The sequence below is a fragment of the Nyctereutes procyonoides genome, unplaced genomic scaffold (assembly GCF_905146905.1).
Source record: "Nyctereutes procyonoides isolate TBG_1078 unplaced genomic scaffold, NYPRO_anot_genome, whole genome shotgun sequence".
In the NCBI taxonomy this organism is placed as follows: domain Eukaryota; kingdom Metazoa; phylum Chordata; class Mammalia; order Carnivora; family Canidae; genus Nyctereutes; species Nyctereutes procyonoides.
Window position 1 is genome coordinate 19,938,840 of NW_026575120.1, and position 24,075 is coordinate 19,962,914.

General features: G+C 35.9%; 1 protein-coding gene across 12 annotated transcripts in view; it reads left to right on the forward strand.

Moving 5' to 3' along the window:
* The window catches only part of PSD3 (pleckstrin and Sec7 domain containing 3), a 577,886-nt gene that overhangs the window by 392,734 nt on the left and 161,077 nt on the right, over positions 1-24,075 (forward strand). For 11 of the 12 annotated variants that reach the window (XM_055334841.1, XM_055334842.1, XM_055334845.1 and 8 more), the window contains one exon: positions 11,365-11,558. In XM_055334841.1, the coding sequence (XP_055190816.1) occupies positions 11,365-11,558 (194 nt within the window). Of the gene's footprint in view, positions 1-11,364; positions 11,559-24,075 lie in introns of those variants that run through there. The other variant, XM_055334847.1, reaches the window with a different exon arrangement.

Sequence of the window (24,075 nt, forward strand, 5' to 3'; positions counted from 1 at the left end):
ATAAATTTTGTGTTTGTAAAAAACTGTTCCCCAAAACAAAACAAAAAAAATTAAGTTCCACCTTTCCAATTGATGATTTATAATAAAATACATTAAAAATTTTTTTTTAATTTTTTTTCAATTTATTTATTTATGATAGTCACAGAGAGAGAGAGAGAGAGGCAGAGACACAGGCAGAGGGAGAAGCAGGCTCCATGCACCGGGAGCCCGATATGGGATTCGATCCTGGGTCTCCAGGATCGCGCCCTGGGCCAAAGGCAGGCGCCAAACCGCTGTGCCACTCAGGGATCCCCATTAAAATTTATAAAGCAGAATTATGTTTCATGAACTTCATACTCAGATTTTGTTTAGTTTACTCCCTCCAAAAGATTAATGTGCTTAGAAAACAAGCTTGGAAACGATGTATATAGTAGTGTCTCTTCTAGCTCTTCATTTCTAAAATAATTAACATAATTCCCAGGATAATCATTGGTTTTTTTTTTTATTCATAACTAACCCCCCAAAAAAATTAGTTATGCCCAAATGCTAAGGACAGATTTATGAATAAATTTTGAAGTCAAGCAGCTAACAGTTTATTAACTTTTATTTAATGTGTCCTATTTTTCTCTTTTAAAAATGAGAAAATAGTATTTTTGGGTCATCTTAAAATACCCCTGCATAGCAATTGGAAAACTGCAAAATAATAATTCACTATTATTTTTGTCTTGGACATAATCACTTAAAGCAGTCAAAATTGTTTTAGAAATAACTATGTGTGTCATGTGCTCTCTTATAGAAATGTAGCTTATTCACATTACAAAATGTCTAATCAGAACTTTCAAAATTTGTATTTCTGATGACTATCAAATTTAATAATATAGAATAATTGAAAAAAATAAGTCTAATATTTATAAGCATGCTGTAAATAGGTGAAATTGGAAAGGAGTTATAATTTCTTCAGATAAATGTATTTTGGCTTGCTCACATATCATCAGTTGCACAAACAAAAAATTATATAGGACGTGACACAGAATGAAGTGATATTCAACAAGCAGTATTTGAATGTTAACCTGCAGTTGTTTTTTTTTAATACAATGAATTACTTTTTGTTTTTCAAATGAATCCAAACTTATATCTTACTAGTATTAAATCTTAATAATGACAGTAGAATAATCTTTTTGAATATTAGGAATTTTCCTTCTGGATTGATTCCAAACTATGAAAGATCTATAAAACTGTATTTTTATATTATTATCATGATGGTATTTACCAACATAGATAATTTTTCATTATGAAAATAAAGCATAGAAACTAGAAGTACCCTAAATATCCTTCAAAAGATAAATAAAAACAAATCTTGAGAAAATGAAAATGGAAATACAATGTACCAAAACTTATGGGATGCATGAAAAACAATTCTAAGAGGGAAGTTTATAGCAATAAATACCTACATTAAGTAAAAAGTAGGATCTCAAATAAACAACTTAATTTTATACTTCAAGGTATTAGAAAGAAAAGGATATACAAAACTGCAAATTAGAAGAAAAGAGGAAATAATGAAGGTCAGAGTAGAAATAAATAGTCTAAAAAGGACAATAGAAAAGATCAATGAAGCGAAGAGCTCAATTTTCAAAAAGATAAAATAGACTTAAGAAAAAAAGAGGACTCAAAATTAGAAATTAAACAGACAGTTGGGGATCCCTGGGTGCCTCAGCGGTTTGGCGCCTGCCTTCAGCCCAGGGTGTGATCCTGGAGTCCCGGGATCAAGTCCCACATTGTGCTCCTTGCATGAGCCTGCTTCTCCCACTGCCTGTGTCTCTGCCTTTTTCTCTGTGTCTCTTATGAATAAATAAATAAAATCTTAGAAGAAATGAAACACATTACAACTGATACAACAGAAATACAATCAATGAAAAGATCATACTCCATGATCAGATGGAATTCATTCCAGAGATGCAAGGATGGATTTAACATCTGCAAATCAATAAATGTGATGTACCACATGATCAAAATGAAGTATAAAAAATGTATATGATTATCTTAGTAAACTCAGAAAAGCATTTGACAATATTTAACACCCTTTTATGATAAGTCTCAGAAAATTAGGTAGAGAGAGGATGTACCTCAGCATTGTAAGGGCTGTATGTGACAAGCCATAGCTTGTATCATACTCAAGAGTGAAATACTAAAAGCAGATCCTCTATGATAAGGAACAATAGACAAGGATGCCCACTCTCAACACTTTACTCAACATAGTACTGGAAATCCTAGCCAGAGGAGTTAGGTAAGAAAACGAAATAAAAGATCTACAAATCAAAAAGAAAGAAGTAAAATTACCTCTGTTTGCAGATCACATGATATAATATGTAGAAAAGCCTGTAAACTTCAACAGAAACACTACTAGAGTTAATAAATGAATTCAGTAGTTGCAGAATATAAATCTATATATGAAACTCCATTATATTTCTATATATTAACAATGAACCAGGGATCCCTGGGTGGCTCAGTGGTTTAGCACCTGCCTTCAGCCCAGGGCGTTATCCTGGAGACCTGGGATCAAGTCCCACGTCAGGCTCCCTGCATGGAGCCTGCTTCTCCCTCCACCTGTGTCTCTGCCTCTCTCTCCTCTCTCTGTCTCTCATGAATGAATAAATAAAATCTTTTAAAAAAAATGAACCATCAGAAACAGATTTTAAGTAAATCCCGTATGCAGTAGCATCCAAACCACCAAAATACTTAGGAATAAATTTAATGAAGGAAGTTAAAGGCTGTACAGTGAAAACTATAAGACACTAATGAAAGAAATTGAAGAGGGCACAAGTAAATGGGAAAAGTACGTTGTGTTTATGGATTAGAACAATATATATTGTTAAAATGTCTGTACTACCCAAAGCCATGTACAGACTCGATATAATCCCTATCAAAATTGCAATACCATTTTTCACAGAAATCAAACAAGCAAACCTTCAGTTTGTTCACTGTTGTTCAGAGTCTTTTAATGGTTTGCTTCCCTCTCTGTTTTTTCCCCATATGTTCATCTGTTTTGTTTCTTAAATTGCACGTGAGTGAAATCATACAGTATTTGTCTTACTCTGACTTATCTCACTTAGCATAATACTCTCTAGCTCCATCCATGTCATTGCAAATGGCAAGATTTCATTCTTTTTTATGGTTGGGTAATATTCCATTATATATGTATATACATATATACCTCTTCTTTATTCATCAGTCAGTGGACACTTGGGCTACTTCCATAATGCGGCTATTGTAGATAAGCTGCTATAAATGTTGGTGGGCATGTATTTTTTTGAATTAGCATTTTTGTATCCTTCAGATAAATACGTAGAACAATTGTTGGATTATAGAATAGTTCTATTTTTAACTTCTTGAGGAACCTCCATACTGTTTTCTACAGTGGCTGCACCAGTTTGCATTTCTATGCACAGTGAAAGAGGGTTCCCTTTTGTCCACAGCTTGCCAATACCTGTTTCCAGTTGTTTTCCAGTTGTTAATTTTAGCCATTTTGACTGGTATGAGGTGGTATCCTATTGTAGTTTTGATATGTATTTCCCTAGTGATGAATGATGTTGAGGATCTTTTCATGTTTGTTGGCCATCTGTATGTCTTCTTGGAAAAATGTCTATTCATGTCTTCTCATTTTTCAGTTGGATTACTCTTTTATTGGGTGTTGAGTTTGATAAGTTCTTTACAACTTCTTTCTCTTAATTCTTTAGGTACTAAGCCATTATCATATATGTCATTTGCAAATATCTTCTTCCATTCTGTAGGTTTCCTCTTAGTTTTGTTGATTGTTTCCTTCACTCTGTGAACATTTTTATTTTGATATAGTTCCAGCAGTTAATTTTTGCTTTTTATTTTCCTTGCCTCAGGAGATGTATCTAGAAAAATGTTGCCATGGCTGATGTCAGAAAGTTACTACTTGTGTCCTCTTCAAGGACTTTTATGATTTCAGGTTCACATTTTGGTCTTTCATCTATTTTGAGTTTATTTTTGTATATGGTATAGGAAAGTGGTCCAGTTTCGTTCTTCTGCATGTAGGTGTCCAGTTTTCCCAACTACATCTGTTGTAGAGACTGTCTTCAATCAACAAAATTAAAAGGTAACCTATAGAATTGGAGAAGATATTTACAAATGACATAACTGATAAAAGGATTAGTATCTAAAATATATAAATAATTTCTAAAACTCAAAGGCCAAGAAACAAATAATCTGTTTTAAAAATGGGCATCAGTAGACATTTTTCCAAAGAAGACGTACAGATAGGCAGCAGACATGAAAAGATGCTCAACCTCATGCATTATCAGGGAAATGCATCTTAAAACCACAATGTAATAATCACCTCACATCTCAGAATAGCTAAAATCAACAACACCGGAAACAACAGATGTTGGTGAGGATGCAGAGAAAGAGGAACCCTCTTCCACTTTTGGTGGGAATGCAAACTGGTGCAGCCACTCTGGAAAACAGTGTGGAGGTTCCTCAAAAAGTTAAAAATAGAACCTATTCTATCATCCAGGAATCACACTACTAGGTATTTGCCCAAACGATGCAAAAATACAAATCAAAAAGGTTACATGCTTTCTGATATATATGGTAGGATTATCTACAATAGCCAAATTATGGAAATAGCTCAAGTGTCCATCAACTGATGAATGATAAAGAAGATGTGGTGTGTGTGTGTGTGTGTATATATATATATGTATGTATGTATAGAAAAATACAATGAAATATTATTCAGCCATTATAAAGAAGTCTTGCCATTTGCAATGACATGGATGGAACTCTAGAGATTATTATCCTAAGGGAAATAAGTCAGTCAAAGAAAGACAAATACCATAGGACTTCATTCATATGTGAAATCTAAGAAACAAATCAACAAAGAGCAAAAAATTGATCTATGTATCTGTATTTATGCCAGTACCATACTGTTTTGATTACTACAGCTTTGAACATAACTTGATGTCTGGAATTGTGATACCTCCAGTATTTCTTTTTCAAGATTGCTTTGGCTATTTGAGTTCTTTTTATAGTTATATACAAATTTTAGGATTCTAGTCCTGTAGAAAATACTCTTGGTATTTTGTTAGAGATTGCATTAAATCTGTAGATTGCTTTGGGTAGTGTAGACATTTTCTTTGTGTGTGTGTGTGTGTGTGTGTGTGTGTAGACATTTTCAATATTTATTCACACAATCCATGAGCAGGGAGTATCTTTCCATTTCTTAACATTGTCTTGAATTTCTTTCATCAGTATTTTATCATATTCAGAGTACAGGTCTTTCATCTCTTTAATTATGCTTATTCCTAGGTATCCTATTGTGTTTGGCATAATTGTAAGTGGGATTATTTTCTTGATTTCTCTTTCTGTGCTTCATTATTAGAGTATACAAATTCAACGGATTCCGCGGATTCCTATACTTTGATTTTGTATCCTGCAGCTTTACTGAATTTATCAATTCTAGTGATAATTTTTTTTTATTGTGGAGTCTTTAGGGTTTTCTATATATAGTATCATGCATATGTGAATCCTAAAATTTCTACTTCTTCCTTACCAACTTAGATGCCTTTTACTTCTTTATGTGGCTTAATTGCTGTGGTTAGGACTTTTAGTACTATATCAAATAAAAGTGGTAAGAGTGGATATCCTTGACTGGTTCCTCACCTGAGTGGAAAGGTTCTGTTTTTTCTCATTGAGTATATTGGCTGTGGGTTTTTCATATAGGCCTTTATTATGTTGAAGTATGTTCCTTTTAGACCTACTTCACAGATTTTTATTATGAATGAGTGTTGTACTTTGTCAAATGCTTTTTCTGCATCTAATGAAATAGGGTTTTTATCCTTTCTGTACTCCTGTGACATATTTCATTTGACTGTTTTGGAAATGTTGAACCACCTTGTATCCTGGGAATAAATCCCATTTGGTCATGGTCATGGTGTATGACTTTTTTTTTTAATTTTTAGAGAGAGAACATGTATGTGGGGAGGCACAGAGGAAGAGAATCTTCACACAGACTCCCGGCTGAGCACAGACTCCAGTGTGGGGCTTGATCTCACAACCCATAAGATTGTGACCTGAGTCAAACAGTTAAACAACTGAGCCACTCAGGTGCCCTGGTGTATAATTTTTTTAATGGATTTTTTGTTGGATTTGGTTTGCTAAGGTTTTGTTGACTTTTGCATCTATATTCATGAGAAATATTGGATTGTAGATCTCTTTTTTTTGTGGTATCTTGACAAGCAGTCTTGAGAAAGAAGAACAAAGGTGAAGGCATCATAAGTCCCGACTTCAAACTATACTACAGATCTACAGTAATCAACACAATATGGCATTGACATTAAAAAAAAAATTAAACATACAGATCAGTGGAAGAGAATAGAGAACCTAGAAATAAACTCACAGAGATTTGTTCAATTAATTTTTGACAAGACAGCCAAGAATATATAAGGGGGAAGATTGTCCCTTCAATAGATGGTTTTAGATAACTGAATATACACCTGAAATAGAATGCAAATGGGATGCCTGGGTGGCTCAGCATTGAGCCAAAGCTCAGGGCATGACCCCAGAGTCTCAGGATTGAGTCCCACATCTGGCTTCCTGCATGGAATCTGCTTCTCCCTCTGCCTATGTCTCTGCCTCACTCTCTCTGTGTCTCTCATGAATAAATAAATAAAATCTTTAAAAAAAAAAAGAAAAAGAATGTAAATGGACCTCTATCTTCAACTTTGCACAAAAATCAACGCAAAATGGATCAAATCTTTGAACATGAAACCTAAAACCATGAATGAATCTCCTAGAAGAAAACAAAGAATAAGCTCCTTGACATTGATCTTGATAATAAATACATTTTTAGATTTAGGGATAAAAGCAACAATTAATGGAACTACATCAAACTTTTTTTAAAGTTCTACACAACAAAGGAAACCATTAACAAAATAAAAAGGCCACCTACTAAATGGGAAAAGACATTCACCCTGTTGGTGTAAATGTTAACTGGTACAGCCACTATGGCAAACAGCATAGAGGCTCCTCAAGAAATTAAAACTAGAACTACCTGGGGCACCTAGGTGGCTCATTTGGTTAAGTGTCTGCCTTTGGTTCTGGTCATGATCCCAGGGTCCTGGAATGAGCCCTGCATTGGGCTCCCTGCTCAGTGGGAAGTCTGCTTCTCCCTTTCCTCTGCCACCCTTTGTGCACATGCTCTCTGTCTATCATAAATAAAATCTTTCAAAACAATAGAACTACCAGTAATCCCACTTTTGGATATATAGGCAAAGGAAACAAAATAATCTGAAAGAATAACCTGAACTCTCATGTTTATAGCAGAATGGCTTACAATATACAAAGTATGAAAAAAAAAATTTAAGTGCCTACAGATAAGTGGGTAAAGAACATATATATATATACACACACACACACACACAATGGACTATTACGCAGCATCTAAAAAAAAGTGTGTGAGTGTATAAAATATGTAGGGTGATGGATGTTAACCCAATGAGGGGACTCTTTTCACAATATATATATATATATATATATATATATATATATATATATATATATATATTAAATCCTCATACTGTGTACTCTAAAAATTTCACATTAAATTGTCAATTACACTCAAAAAATTAATAAGCAGCATAGTAGAGGAAATGTAATCCATACAATAACTAATTATAATTTTCCAGGATTTTTGCAATATCCAGAAGATATTTTCTGAACATCAATAGTGACCATTAATTCAAAATAAATTAATAAATAAATAAATCTCTTACATTTCATTAATCAGTTATTACAGAGGGAGAAGAGTTGGAGAATCCTAGGCTAACGTCCCATGACCACAAACTAGATAACTGTCAAATCACCCTAAATAACCCAGAAATTGACATGAAGACTGACAGAAAAGCTCCACAACTAAAGGGAGAGAAGACATTGAAGAACATAGGAATTTCAGAGATGTGATTTAGGGGAGAAATGGAGGCCAGGTACTACAGAGGGGAGAGAAATGTGGTTGTAGAGAAGGATAAAAGAGAGTGGAGCACACAGGGGAACACACAAGGAGAATGTTTCCCCAAAGCCGTTGGTTTGGAAAACAACAAGGATGGGATTTCATGTCTTCTTGCCATCAGAGGAGCTTAGAACCTGGAGTTTGTTTTTTTGTTTGTTTTTTTTTTCTAAGATTTTTTATTTATTCATGAGAAACAGAGAGAGAGGCAGAGACACAGGTAGAGGGAGAAGCAGGATCCATGCAGGGAGCCCGACGTGGAACTGGATCCTGGGTCTCCAGGATCAGGCCCTGGACTGAAGGTGGTGCTAAACCACTGAGCCACCTGGGCTGCCCAGTACCTGGAGTTTTAAAGGTCAGCGGGCCTGGCTTACTTAGAGACTAGAGGGCACTGCGCTACTCCTGAAGAGAAAGGAGGCAAACAAAGCAGAGAGAACCAGACAGTATTAGCTGAGCAAAATAAGTCAGTCAGGAAAAGACAAATACCATATGATTTCACTCACATGTGGAATTTAGGAAATAAAACAACTGAGAAAAGGGACAAAAAAGAGAGACACACACATACACACAAATCAAGAAACATATTTGAATGTAGAGAACAAAATGATGGTTACTAGAAGGGGGAGGTAGGTGGGCAGATAGGTTAAAGAGATGATGGGATCCAAGGGAATGTGCTTGTTGTGATGAACACCAGGTAATATATGGAAGTGTTTAATCACTGTATTAACACATGAAACTCTTACACTATATATTAATTAACTGAAATCAACTAAAAACTTGTGGTGGCTCAGTAAGTAAAACTTGAGTGTCTCAGTTGGTGAAGTGTCTGCCTGCAGCTTAGGTCATGGTCCTGGGCTTGAACCCCATGTCAGGCTCCCTGCTCAGGGAGGAGCCTGCTTTTCCCCTCCTCCTTGGCTCCTGTTCTTCTCTGTTGCTATCTCTGTCTCTCACTCTCAAATAAATAAATCTTTTTTAAAAATTTTAAAATGTATTAAAAATCAGTTCCTCAGTAAAGTGGAGAGGCAAATGGATAAATATGGTCCAGCATAAAATGAAATAATATGGAGCAATAAAAGGAAACAAACTATGGATTTACACAATATGGATGAATCAAATATAATTTACTGGGTAAAAGAAATCGGTTTTATGCTATTTTGAAAAAGGGAAATCTATAGTGATGGAGGACATCAGTAATTTTCAAGAATTGGTGGGGAAAAGGAATTGACTAAAAGAGGGCAGCAGGAGGGAACTTTGTACACATAGTGTACACATTTAGCACCTAAATTTGGTTTTAAATACCATTGTCCAACAAGAAAAACTAGACTTCTTGGATATATTTCTTTGGGGGTTGAAATAGGGAAAATTTAAGATGAGCTTGGAATATCATCTTGTGTTATCTAAAAGAAGAGCTTAAAAAACAGAAAGGAAAAAGAAGGAGTCATGCTGAAAGGACACAGAAACCTCTTTGATAGAACTCCCAGTGGGCCAAAGCTGAAAAAAAATGGAGCAACAAATTTAATAATGATAATATTTTATCAAAAGAATAAGATTATATCCATGTGTCCATACTTACAGAAGAATTCCAATTACTAATGTAGAAGAAATGAGGGAAATAAACACCATTTGATCAGCACAATAAAAATTATCATAGGCAAGATCCACTGATGAGTTCTCATATTAGTGTTGAGAAATTTAAGGAGAAAGAGGGTATTGTCATAGTCACAAATTTTCCCCAAGACATTCACAAACGAAAATCACATTACAGAATAGAAACTTGCCAGACAGCACCTTAACCAAGTCATAAGGTTAATATCACTTGTCATAAAACATATATACCCTGATCTGATGCACTGAGAGGATGCATCACCCTGATAACCTTCCGCAAAATGTACAACCTCACTCTAATCAAACAAACCTAAATGAGGGATACTCTACAAAATCATTGGCTGGTACTACTGGTACTAGTACTCTTCAAATATCAAGGTCATGAAAGACAAGGAAAGATAAATGTTCTGTTGGTGACTGAAGAAAACTAAGAAATCATAACAAGTACATACACTGTGGGATCATGGATAGATCCTGGAGCAGGACAAATTTTTCTGAATAAAGTTTTAAATTTAACTCATAGTATTTTGCACTATTGCTTTCTTCATTTGGAAATACTTACTATGGTTATGTAAGTTAAAATTAGGGGAACTGGATAATGGGCAGATGGGAATGTATGTACTATCTTTACAAACCTAGAATTATCTCAAAAATAGAAACAAAATATAGATATCTAAGGATCATTCCAGTGTTGTTTTTATATCTCACAATAATCAAATAGCACTGGAGAAAAAAAGACTTAATTTGATCACCAGATAAACACTTTTGATAATTATCAATTTTGTGGTTTATTTTAAATATATTTTAGTTGTGGTTATTTTGAAGTTTTAATAAATATATTCACTAATCAGTATCTAATGGGCAATAAAACCAGAGGTGATTTGGGAAATTGAACAGGTGAACCAAAACAAATGCTCTTAATTCGGTGATGTGTTCTTCAGCTGTATATCAGAGTTTATTTTCTTCTCTTCACTCCTCTTTATTGAGTGTAACCAGTCACTTTATGCCTCTTTATACTTAATGTACATTAGAATCTCAGAGTTAAATTTCCCTCCTTGAAGGAACAGAATTTTAAAAGACTAGGCAATTACAGGTTTTCTCATGGCTGTTAGATGCCCCACACTTTCGTGGCAGCTGAGAAAGTAGTCACTATAAGATGCCAAAGCACTGTGGGTAACATCACCATCCTACCTCATTGATAGGTTTACCAGGGGCTTTACTATAAAAGAATAACCTGGTTAATTGGGGAATATAATAATCTATATAATATATATAATGAATAATCTATGATTGTATTCTGTATACTTGGAACTGTTCTAAACCATGTAAAAATCAAAAATCAAAACCAAATCACGATCTTTGCCAAAGAATCTCCACTCTTAAAAAAAAAAAAAAAAGAATCTCCACTCTTTTGAAAGAGGACAAGACAGGAAGAAACTGTAGTGGGTAGAAAGAGCAAAGGCTTTAGCTGTTTTGCCATCATAGCCTCATTATTTCTTTGATTACTAGATCTGTGGCCTTGGGTATTTATTCTGAGTTTGTTTCCTTATCTGTCCTATAGAATACAAATATCAGTCTTAGAAAATTGTTATACTCATTGATACCTGGCACATACACACATAGTAAGTGATAGCTGTTACTATAGTCTTTGTTATCAAGACTGATAGACTATTGGAAAACATGATAGTTTATTATATTAAATAACTTTAGTTATTGAATATTGTGTTAGGTGCTCAGTCTGTGTTTTCTCCCTTTAGAGATGATGAAGAGAAAAAAAAATCTCCATCTGAAGGTACTGATGAGAAGGCTAATGGAACACATCCAAAGACCATCAGTCGTATCGGGAGCACTACGAATCCATTCTTAGACATTCCTCACGACCCGAATGCTGCTGTGTACAAAAGTGGATTCTTGGCTCGGAAAATCCATGCAGATATGGATGGAAAGAAGAGTAAGCACAATTTATTGTCATTGTCTATTTCACTTATTTCATCCTGAGGCTCAAAATTTAAAGTGAATTTATCTGAAGTAAAGTCACAAATGAAGAAATATTATATTAGGTTTATCTAGAGAAGTATTAACTGAAGTTTGGTGAAACCTCTAACCCTAAGGCAGAAATCCATTCTGGCACCTGCTTTTCTCCAAGTAAAATTATAAAGCTTCAGAAATGGAAGACCTCTTACAGATTATTCATTTCCAACCTTTTATTCACTTATTTACCCTTGCCTTCAACAAATATAATTCTAAGTACTTAGCATGGGCTCAGCATCAAAAATATAGCAGTGAATAGGATTGGCAAGGTCCCTGTCTTCATGGAGTTGATATCTCTGGTTGGTTGAAGGAAAGGGGGAAGAGTGGATTTATAACACATAGAATAATCAATAATGTAAGAGCCCACAGACAAGGAAGGGAAAGAATTTCAGTCCACACACACGTTTGAATGGATTGGCCTTTATGAGACATGGATGGGAGGTGTGTTGTAGCTAAGCATGGTATAATTAGTATTGGAAAACTAAAGGGGTCCCATCTGATGGCTCTGTGAAGTGTGAGACATTGTCTACTGACAGGTAATGACATTTGAAATTTAAAAGAAATGAAGTGTGTTTCTGTGCTTGGAATAGCCGATGCAGAGAGTGAAATAGCCATTTGATATACTTGAACAGGTTAAGGTAAGCTGGAATGTATGCTCAAAATTAGTAGGTTAAACCTTTAAGGTGTTCCTTTCTCCCTACAAACGCAAACATGCAGTGCTTGGATGGACAGTACCACTATTTCTATGTGGCTGGGGACTATTTCTTAATGTGTTAGCACATTCTATTGAGTTACAGTCAAGAGAAACATTGTAATAAAGTGGCTTTGACACTGCCTTATGATGCTGAGTACGTTTCTTAGTTTTTCCAAGTTCCTTAGGAGTACCTCTACCATACATCTTGTACACTCTATATACTAGCCTATTAGACTACTTAATTTTCTCTAAGAGAATTATTTCAGGACTCTTATAGTTGCCAGTGACAGCAAGTCTGACTGGCTTAGGGAAAAAGGCAACGACACACTTGAAATGAATTGTTTCCAGGACATTTTGTCCATTTCTGTATCTGCGTTACATTGCATGTCACCTTTACTCTTTGAAACAGGTCTCTTTTACATTGTTGGGTACAGGATTATTAGCAGCATTATAGAGCATGTGTTCAATTTTGTCAACAAAAAGTATTCTCCTTCTTTCCTGATTTTGAATTTACTATATTCTGGGGCAGAACTCCGATTTGTATGACTGAGGGATAGAATACTGAATTGACAGCTCTCACTTGGTTGAAATGCAAAGAGGAAAGCTCCCTTAAGAACAAATAAGATAGGGGGCACCTGGGTGGCTCAGTTGTTTAAGCATCTGCCTTTGGCTCAGGTCATGATCCCAGAGCCCTGGGATAGAGTTCCACATTGGGCTCCCTGCTTCATGAGGAGCCTGCTTCTCCCTCTATCTCTACCTCCCTTTCTTTGAATAAATAAAATCTTTAAAAAAAAAAAAACGAATAAGATACGGTTCTCACAGAAAAGGAGTTCTTTTTGGTAGACAAAGCAATAATCTTCTCTCTTGGTTGCCACCATACACACACACACCCTTTCTCCAGCCACTTCAAATGAAGCTTTTGCTGAACATGGTACCATTTTCCATTTATAGCCACAGGTATATTCATCTCTGTCCCACATGTTTTGCCTAGGAATAGCTCCCATCTCTAAGGTTTAAGTTTGCAGGTTGGTGTCCATTTTCCTCAGGTGAGGATGTAAATTTCACTCTATGGGCTAAATGAAAAATACAGAAATATCTGACATACTTCATATAAAGTACTAGATGAAAAAAGCAGAATAACTGTAGTTTAAAATACCAGTTCAGGAAAGGCGCAAAAAGGGAAGCAAAAACAGCAATTTTACTACATTCTGCTGAACAAAGTTAACCTACTTGAGCATCTTTTCATTGACTCACTTCCCGAGCAATGGATTGACATAATTGGTTAACTCATTCCAAAGAGTCCCCAGATTCAGCCTACCAGTGAAATTTTCTTTCTTTCTTGTTTTCCTGGGCTACTTCTGAGGATTATTTGAGAGAATTCCCTTGTTGGAAGCTCTGCTCCCTTAGCAGCCCACTGTATATGCATATAGGTACAAAACCTGGGAGTTGCTTAGTAGTTGAGCCATCACAGACCTTTTATATCATGCTAGATTTTCTTGCCATTATAACTCATTTAGAGCCTTAGTTAACTCCTTTGAGAACTTTAGATTCATTAGGGCAATTTTTAAGTGTCATGGGACTTTTGTCATTTTAGCAACTTAAGAATTTCTGCAAAGGGGAGATCCTACCCCTGAACACCAGCACAAGGCCCTGCCTTCTGAAGCCTGGAGTTTCAAAAGTCAGCAGACTTGCCTGGGATACTGCCCAGAGGGCATTGCCCTGTTTCTGGGGAGGAGTCAAACAACCCAGAAGCAGACTGTGGAAACAGCAATCTGAAAAACACCAGGAACAAACAGTGGTGAGATTATTCACTCTTCTAGGTGTGCCTCCCTGAGAAGCAGCATAGGCAGATACTCCTGTCCAGGAGCAAAAGAACTGACTAGTGCTACTTCCTTTCCCACCCCTCAACATAAACAGTAGCCACCTGTAGTGAGCTGCAGAGTACCCACATTGGCTCTCTAACCTCCTTACAAATCCAGCGCCCATGCAGTCTGGTAGTACTGCCCTTGTCAGTGAAGCTTGCCTCAGTCCCAGTGCTGTAGGCCTTTTCCACAGAGGAGCAGCAAAAACCCCTGCCCACAACACGGCCCCTGACCAGAGAGTTCTACATGACTTCAGTTTAAGTGGAAGTATCAGGTCTCATTTAACAAGCTGACCAGAGCGCACCTAGTTGAAACATTTTGGGCAAAGACCAAATACTTCCCACTGCAGGCAACGAGAGACTGCAGATGACAGGCCTGAAGGATACAGCAGCCAAAACCCAGTAGCAGAGAGCACATAGCACACACAGAGAGAGAATCTGAATTCTGAACTACCAGACCCTGGACCTATATGATCTCTTCCTCAGAAAGTCATGACTATCAGGAGCAGGAAACATACAGGCTTTCTGACACAGAGAAGAAGACAGAGACAAAAATCCGAAGGCAGAGGAATTTCTTGCAAATGAAAGAACAAGATAAAAGACACAGCCAGATATTAAGCAGAACAGGTATAAAGTAATATGACTGGTGGAGAATTCAAAGCACAATCGTTAAGGATATTTGCTGGCTTGAGAAAATAATGGAAGACCAGGGAGACCCTTACCACAGAGATAAAAGAGTAAAAAAAAAGTCAGAAGTGAAAAATGTGATAACTGCGATTCAAAACAGACATGATGTAATGAATACAAGGATGCAGAGGCACAAATAAGTGATGTACAGGATAAAATAATGAAGCATATTGAAGCTGAACAAAAGAGAGAATTCTGCAGCATGAGAATACACTTAAGGAACTCAGTGCCCCCATCAAACATAATAACATTCATGTTATAGGTGTGCTAGGAGAAGAAGACAGAGAAAAGTTGACAGGAAATTTATTTGAGAAAATAATATACAAAAACTTCCCTTAACTGGAGAAGGAGACAGACATCATAGATCCAGGAAGCACTAAGTAAGAACTCCCATCAAAATCAACAAAAGCTGGGGTGCATGGGTGGCTTAGTCACTTAAGCATCGGACTCTTGATTTCCGCTCAGGTCATGATTTCAGGGTTGTGAGACTGAGCCCTGTGATGGGCTCTGTGCTCAACAGGGAGTCTGCTTGAGATTCTCTCTCCCTCTTCCCCTCCCTCCCTCACTCTCTCTCAAATAAATAGATAAATCTTTTTAAAAAATGAAAGCTGGCCAACAACATACTGTAGTTAAATTTTATGAAATATACTGATAAAGAAAAGAGTCTTAAAAGGAGCAAGAAAAAAAGAAGGACCTAACTTACAGGGAAGACCCACGAGGCTAGCTTCAGATCTTTCAACATAAATTTGACAAGCTAGAAGGGAGTGACATGATATATTCAGAGTACTGAATGGGAATAAATCTGCAGCCAAGAATATTCTATCTAGCAAGGGTATCATTGAGAATAGAAGGAAAGATAAAAGAGTTTCCCAGACAAAAACTAAAGGAGTTTGTAGCTATTAAACCAGCCCTATATGAAATATTGAAGGGGACTCTGAGTGAAAAGGAAAGAACAAAGTGACAAAGACAAGAAAGGAATAGAGAAAAAGCTTCAAAACCAACAACAAAACAAATAAAATGGCACTAAATACATATCTATCAATAATTACTCTGAATATAAATGGACTAAACACTTCAATCAGCATATAGTGTCAGGATGTATTAAAAAAAAAAAGACCTATCTAATGCTGCCTACAAGAAACTCAGTTTAGACCTGAAGACACCTGTGCATTCACTGAAAGTGAATTTCTCCATTTGGAGAAATGCTTACCATGTAACTGGATGTCAGAATAAAGCCAGAGTAGCAATATTCTGTCAGAGAAACTAGACTAAACCAAAGACTGCAAGAAATGAAGAAGGGCATTATATCATAACAAAGGGGACAATCTAACAGTAAGGTCTAGTAATTGAAGTATTTATATGCATAATATGGAGGCATCAAATATATTAAAAAACAAACATAAGGGAACTCATTGAAAATAATACAATAAGAGTAGGGGATTTTATCACCCCATTTATATCAGTGGACAGATCACCTAAGCAGAAATTCAAAAAGGAAACAATAACTTTGAATGACACACTGGAAGTTCACAGATATATTCAGAACATTTCATCCTAAAGCAGCAGAATGCACATTTCTTTTTGAGTGCACGTAGAACATTGTCCAGAATAGATCATGTACTAGGTCACAAATCCGTTCTCAGCAAGTACAAAAAGATTGAGATCATGCCATGCATCTTTTCTGAACAGAGTGCTAGGAAACTTAAAGTCAACCACACACACACACACACACAACAAAAAAAAAACTATGGAAAGACTAAAAACACATGGTGGTTAAATAATGTGCTACTTAAACAATGAATGTGTCAACCTGGAAATCAAAGAAGATATAGAAATGTACATGGAAACAAATGAAAGTGAAAACAATGGGGCAGGCCAGGTGGCTCAGCAGTTCAGCACCACCTTCAGCCCAGGGCCTGATCCTGGAGACCCGGGATCGAGTCCCACGTCAAGCTCCCTCCCTGCACGGAGCCTGCTTCTCCCTCTGCCTGTGTCTCTGCCTCTCTCTCTCTCTCTCTCTGTCTCTGATGTCTCTGTCTCACTTCTCACCTACTCTAATCCAATCTTTATAAAAGAGGCAGTCTCGAGAACTAAGACTGCTCAGCCTTATCCTGGAGTGGAGTATCTAGCCAGGGTCTCAGTTTTCCCAGAGGGGTAGAACATATGGTAAGGTAAGGAAATGGGTGGGACATAGGTGTGCCTCCACAATGAGAGGTAGGGTTCTTCTGGCTCTTGTGACACAAGGAGTAAAATCCGGTACTCCCCCTCTTCCCTCTGGATTGCCCAGCTGTGGCCATGGCCCAGTCTTCTTTGTTGTTACTCTTAGTATCTATCGTTCCTCCTGCATCCATGGCAGGGTCACCAGCCGGTGCAGATTCGGTTGGCATCATTTTGATTTGCTGCAGGGGCTAGAATGTGTGTGGCACATGTGTGACTGTCATTCTTTCTGCATCCCCCTGCTCCCTTTGGTTTATTTGTTGTGTCTTCTACCCTGCCTTTATTTTCAGTTCCAACTCTGCTCTGTCCTGTAGCTTTATTAAAACAGGAGTGTGTGGGGCTGAGGTCAGGAGTATAAGTACCTGCCTTAGGTGCTATTCCTTATACAACATAAATATTAAATATTTTTTCCTTCTCAGTAAAAGGAAAAAAAAAAACCCTAATAGATTAAATCTTAAAAAAAAAAAAAAAAAAAAAAAAAACAGTGAAACAATGGTCTAAAACCTTTGGGATGCAGCAAAAGGAGTCCTAACAAGGAAATATATAGCAATATAGGGTAACCTCAACCTTATTCCTGAAGGAGCCAGAAAAAGAACAATAAATGAAGCCTAAATCCAGCAGACAGAAGAAAATACTAAAAATTAGAGCAGAAATAAGTAATATAGAAACTTAAAAAACAAAAATAAAAAATGATAGATCAATGAAACCAGGAGCTGGTTCATTGAAAAAATGAACAAAATTGATAAGCCCCAAGTGAGACTTACCAAAAAGAAAAGAGAAAGAAACCAAAGAAATAGAATGGGAGGAAAAATAGCAACCAACACCACAGAAATATAATTATAAGAAAATATTATGAAGACCTATATGCCAACAAGTTGGACAACCTGAAAGAAATGGATGTATTCCTAGAAACATATAAACCACCAAAACTGAAAGAGGAAGAAATAGAAAACCTGAAGAGACCAATAATTAGCAAATAAATTGAATTAATCCAGGCCTAGGTGGCTTCACGGATCAATCCTACCAAACATTTAAAGGACAGTGAATACTTATTCTTCTCAGCTAATCCAAAAATTACAAGAGGGAGGAAAACTTCCACATTCATGCTATGGGGCCAGCATTACCCTGAATTCAAAAATAAATAAAGACTCAACTGAAAAAGAGAGCTATAGGCCAATATCCCTAATGCTTATAGATGTACAACTTCTCAATAAAATAGTAGCAAAACAAATCAAACAGTACATTAGAAAAAAGAAATCCTTCACCGGGGTGCCTGAGTGGCTCAGTCAGTTAAGCACCTGCCTTTGGCTCAGGGCATGATCCCAAGGTGCTGGGATGGAGTCCTATGTCAGGCTCCCTCTTCCCCATGCTTTTGCTCTTTCTCTTGCAATCTCTCACTCTCTCAAATAAATAAATACAATCTTTAAAATAATTTTTAAAAATCATTCACTACTATCAAGTGGGATTTATACCTGGCCTGCAAGGGTGGTCGTGATATTTGTAAAGCAATCAACATGATCCACTACATTAATGAAAGAAAAGACAAGAACCAAACGATCCTTTCAAAAGATGCAGAAAAAGCATTTGAAAAAATATATATAACATCCATTCATGACAAAAAAAAAACAAAAACAAAAATCCTCAACGTATAATAAAGGCCATGTAGGAAAAACCCACAGATAGTATTCTCTTCAATGGGGAAAACCTGGCAACTTTTCCTTTACAGTCAGGAATAAGACAGGGATGTCTACTCTAACCACTGTTACTTAACACAGTACTGGAAGTTCTAGCCAAGCAGTCAGTCAACAAGAAGAAATAAAAGGCATCCAAACTGGCAAAGAAGAAATCAAACTTTCACTCTTTGTAGAAGACATGATACTCTATATAGAAAACCTTAAAGATGCCGTCAAAAAATTGCTAGAAGTGATACACGAATTCAGTAAAGTTCATAGGACACAAAATCAACATACAGAAATATGTTGTACTGGGTAATCAAGGAATCAGTCTCATTTAAAATTGCACCAAAAACTGTAAGACACCTGGGAATAAACCTAACCAGAGAGAAGAATCTGTACTCTGGAAACTATAGAACACTTACGAGAGACATTGAAGAGGACACAAAGGAATGGGAAAAAAATTCCATGCTCATAATTGAAAGAACAAACATTGTTAAAATTTCTGTCCTACTCAAAGCAATCTACTCATTTAATGCAGTCCCTATCAAAATGCCACCAGCATTTTTCTCAGAGCTAGAACAATCCAAAAAATTGTATGGGACCGCAATAGATCCTGAATAGCCAAACCAACTTGAAAAAGAAAAGCAAATTGGAGGCATCACAGTTCCAGGCTTCAAGTCACATTACAAAGCTGCAGTGATCAAGACACTATAGTACAGCACAAAAACAGACACAATCAATGGAACAGAATAGAAAACCTAGACATGAACCCACAAATATATGGTCAATTACACTTCGACAAAGCAGGAAGGAAAATCCATTGAGGAAAAAGTCTCTTCAACAAATAGTATTGGGAAAACTGATGGAAACATGCAAAAGAATGAACCTGGACCAATTTCTTATACCATACACAAAAATAATTTCAAAATGAATGAAAGGCATAAGTAGGAGACAGGAAACCATCAAAATCCTAGAGGAGAACAGACAGCAACCTCTTTGACCTCAGCCACAACAACGTCTTAATACTCATGTCTCCAAAGGCAAGCGAAACAAGAGCAAAAATAAACTATTGGAACTTAATCAAAATACAAATCATCTGCACAGTGAAGGAAACAGTCTGCAAAACTAAAAAGCAACTTCAGACTAGAAGGTGATATTTTCAAATGACATATCAAATAAAGACTTAGTATCCAAAATATATAAAGAACTTGTCAGGGATCCCTGGGTGGCTCAGCAGTTTAGCGCCTGCCTTTTTGGCTCAGGGCATGATCCCAGAGTACCAGGATTGAGTCCCACATTGGGCTCCCTGCCTGGAGCCTGCTTCTCCCTCTGCTTGTGTCTCTGCCTCTCTCTCTCTCTCTCTCTCTCTCTCTCTCTCTCTCTCTCTTTCTCGAATCAATAAATAAAATCTTAAAAAAAAACAACCCCCCAAAAACAAATAATCTAGTTTAAAAATGGGCAAAAGACATGAATAGACATTTTTTTCAAAGAATACATCCAGATGGCTAACATATACATGAAAAGATGCTCAGCATTACTCATCATCAGGGAAATGCAAATCAAAACCATAATAAGATACCACCTCACACCTGTCAGAATGGCTAATATTAACAACACAGGAAACAACAGATTTTGTGAGGATGCAGAGAAAGTGGGGCCCTCTTACAATGTTGGTGGGAATGCAAGCTGGTGAAGCCACTGTAGAAAACACTATGGATGTTCCTCAGAAAGTTAAAAATAGAGCTACCCTCCAATCCAGTAGTTGAACTACTAGGTATTTACCCAAAGGATCCAAATTAAAACAAACGGATACATGCACCTCCAATAGATACATGTTAACTAGCAGCAGTACCAACAATAGCCAAATAATAGAAAGAGCCCAAATATCCCATGGGGACTGAGGAATGGATTAAGAAATGTTATACAATGGAATATTCCTTAGCTCCCCACCTCAAGAGGAATAAAATCTTGTCATTTGCTATTACGTAGATGCATCTAAATTTTAGGCTAATCAAAATAAGTCAGAGAAAGACAAATGCCATATGATTTCACTCATATGTGACATTTAAGAAACAAAAGAGATCAACATAGCGGGGAACAAAGAGAGAGGCAAACCATGTAAGAGACTCTTAAATATAGAGAACAAACTGAGGGTTGCTGTAGGGGAGATGAGCGGAGGTGGGAGGACCAGTTAATATTTAAATTGATGATAGGTATTAAGGAGTACACTTGTGATGAGCACTGGGTATTGTATATGATGCATCACTAAATTCACTAAATCACTAATTTCACTAATTCTGAAAATAATATTTCTATACGTTACCTTACTGGAATTTAGGTGAAAATTTGGAAAAATAAAAATAAAAGTTATTTTGGAGTGAGAAGGATTGTGACATTACTGCAGTACATCCTTAGTATAATATATGTTTAACTTTATAAGAAACCTCCCAACTTTTTTCTAAAGTGTCTACCATTTTGCATTCTGGCCAGCTCTGCATGTTAAATCCTCTTTATAAAATGATTCCTTTATCATGAAATGATCCTCCTTATTCCTGGTCATTACTTATTTTGAACTATACTTTAATAATGGTGACTCCACCTTTCTTCTTAGTTTTTGTTTGATATTTAGACATTTTCCCCACATTGTTAATCTATGATCTTGTCTTGAAAATCATTGTATAAAACATATGACGGAACTTGTTTTTTATTCAGCTTATGATCTCTGTTTTCATTAGAGTGCTTAGACCATTTATATTTGTAGTAATTACTGATATAGTTGACTTTAAATGTTCAATATTGCTATTTATTTTTACTTATTCCATCTTTTATGTTTTCCTCTTTTCCTGCTTTGTTTGGATTGTGTGTATGTTTTGTGTGGTTCTGTCTTCATTATTAGTGCCTTAGCTGTGCCTCTTTAATAATTTTAGTGATTTTTTTAGGATATACAGTATAATCTTTCATTTGGCACAGTCTATTCTCAAATTTTACCACTTCATGTGTACATCGAAACTCTTACAACAGATTATTTTCTTTTCTATTTTCCTTGCTTTTGTGCTATTGTCCTCTGTTTTACTTGTGTATAAAACTCAGGACATTGTGATTATTTTTGCTTTAAATAGAAATGTAGTTTTTACTTTTACCCACAAATTGACTATTTCTGGCATACTGAGTTTCTTTGCATTTCCCAATTTCCATTTAGTACCTTTTTTTCCTGCTTAAATAATTTCCTTTAATATGTCTTGTAGTGACATCCTGTTAGCAAGAAATGTTCTGTTTTATTATTTTTTAAAAAATTGTACACTGCACCTTGATTTTAGGAATTTTTTTATTACTGGTTGCAGAATTATTTGCCAATGTTTTCCTTTTCCTTCAGTAATTTAAAAAATGTTCTATTTTTCAATGCCCTGTGTGGTTTTAGACAAAAAGCTTACTGACATTATTTGTTTCTCTGCACCTATCATGGTTTTACTCTCTCCTTCTGGCGGCTTTCAAGATTTTTCTTTTTCTTTTTGATTTTCATCAGTCTTATTATGAGCTGGCTTAATGGGATCTTCATTTTGTTTTCCTTGTTTGGTATTGTTTGACGTTCTTAGATTCATCAGGTTACATTTTTCACCAATTTTGGAAATCTTTTGGCCATTTGTTCTATTGCACTCACTCCTCTTTCTGGGATTCTCCTTTCCTGTATATTCAACTACTTGATATTACACAAAAAGTTCATTAAGACTATTCTATTTTTTTCTAAATTTTTTTTTGTACTTTTAGGACTTTCTTTTAGTAACTTCTTTTACTGCTGTTTCTTCAGTTTTGCCATAGTAAAATTTACCAGCACAATAGCAGACAAATTGATCAGGGGGACAGAATAGAAAACCCAGAAATGAACCCACAAATATATGGTCAACTGCTCTTCAACAAAGCAAGAAAAAATATTCATGGGAAAGAGATAGTCTGTTCAATAAATGGTATTGGGAAAACTGGATGGAAACATGCAAAAGAATGAAACTGGACCAGTTTCTTACACCATACACAAAAATAATTTCAAAATGGATTAAAAGCCTAAATGTGAGATGGGAAACCATCATAATCCTAGAGGAGAACACAGGCAGCAACCTCTTTGATCTCAACCAGAGCAAGTTCTTACTATGCATGTCTCCAGAGGCAAGGAAAACAATAGAAAAAATAAACTGTTGGGACTTATTCAGGTTAAAAAGCTAATGCACAACAAAGGAAGCAACCAACAGAAACTAAAAGACAGCTATGGAATGGGAGACAATATTTAAAATGATACATCTACCCAAAAACTATTATCCCAGACCAACTTGCTACATTAAAAATTGTCCAACACCTTTTTTTTTAGATTTCATTACATAAAATTAATTTTTAAAATAAAAACATTGGCATTTACTTTTAAATTATATTAATTTATGAAACCATTTTCTTTTGTAGAATATGCACTGGCACTAAAGCAGAGTAAAGAAGTATAATGGGTATCTACAAAAATTATTTCTGACTTCTGTATTCACCCAAATTTTGTGTTTGCATATTTGAAATAAAATGAAATTTCTAAAAAATAAATAAATAAATAAATAAATAAATAAATAAATAAATAAAATGATACATCTGATAAAGGGTTATTATCTAAAATCTACAAAGAATTTCTGAAACTCAGCACCTCAAAAACAAATAATCCATTGAAGAAATAGGCAGAAGATATGAATAGACGTTTTTCCAAAGAAGGCATCCAGATGACTGAAAGACACATGAAAAGATGTTCAATATCACTCATCAGTGAAATACAAATCAAGACTATAATGAGATACCACCTCATACCTATCAGAATGGCTAAAATGAGCAACACAGGAAACAACAGACTTTGGCACAGATGCAGGAAAAAGGGAGCCCTCTTACACTGTTGATGAGAATGCAAACTGGTGCAGCCACTGTACAAAACACTATGGACATTCCTCAGAAAGTTAAATATAAAACTACCCTATCACCCAGCAGTTGCATTACTAGGTACTCACCCAAAGGATACAGAAATACTGATTTGAAGGGATACATGCACCCCAATGTTACTAGCAGCATTATCAACAGCAGCCAAATTATGGAGGGAGCCTCAATATCCATTTATTGATGATTGAATAAAGAAATTGTGATGGGTGTGGAAAGTTAAGATGGCAGAGTAGTAGGGGTACCCTGGTCTTGCCTTATCCTTTGAATAGCTAGGGTAACATTGAATCATTTTACATACCTAGGAAATTATTTGAGGATTAAGAGAACAGTCTGCACAATTGGAGAGAAT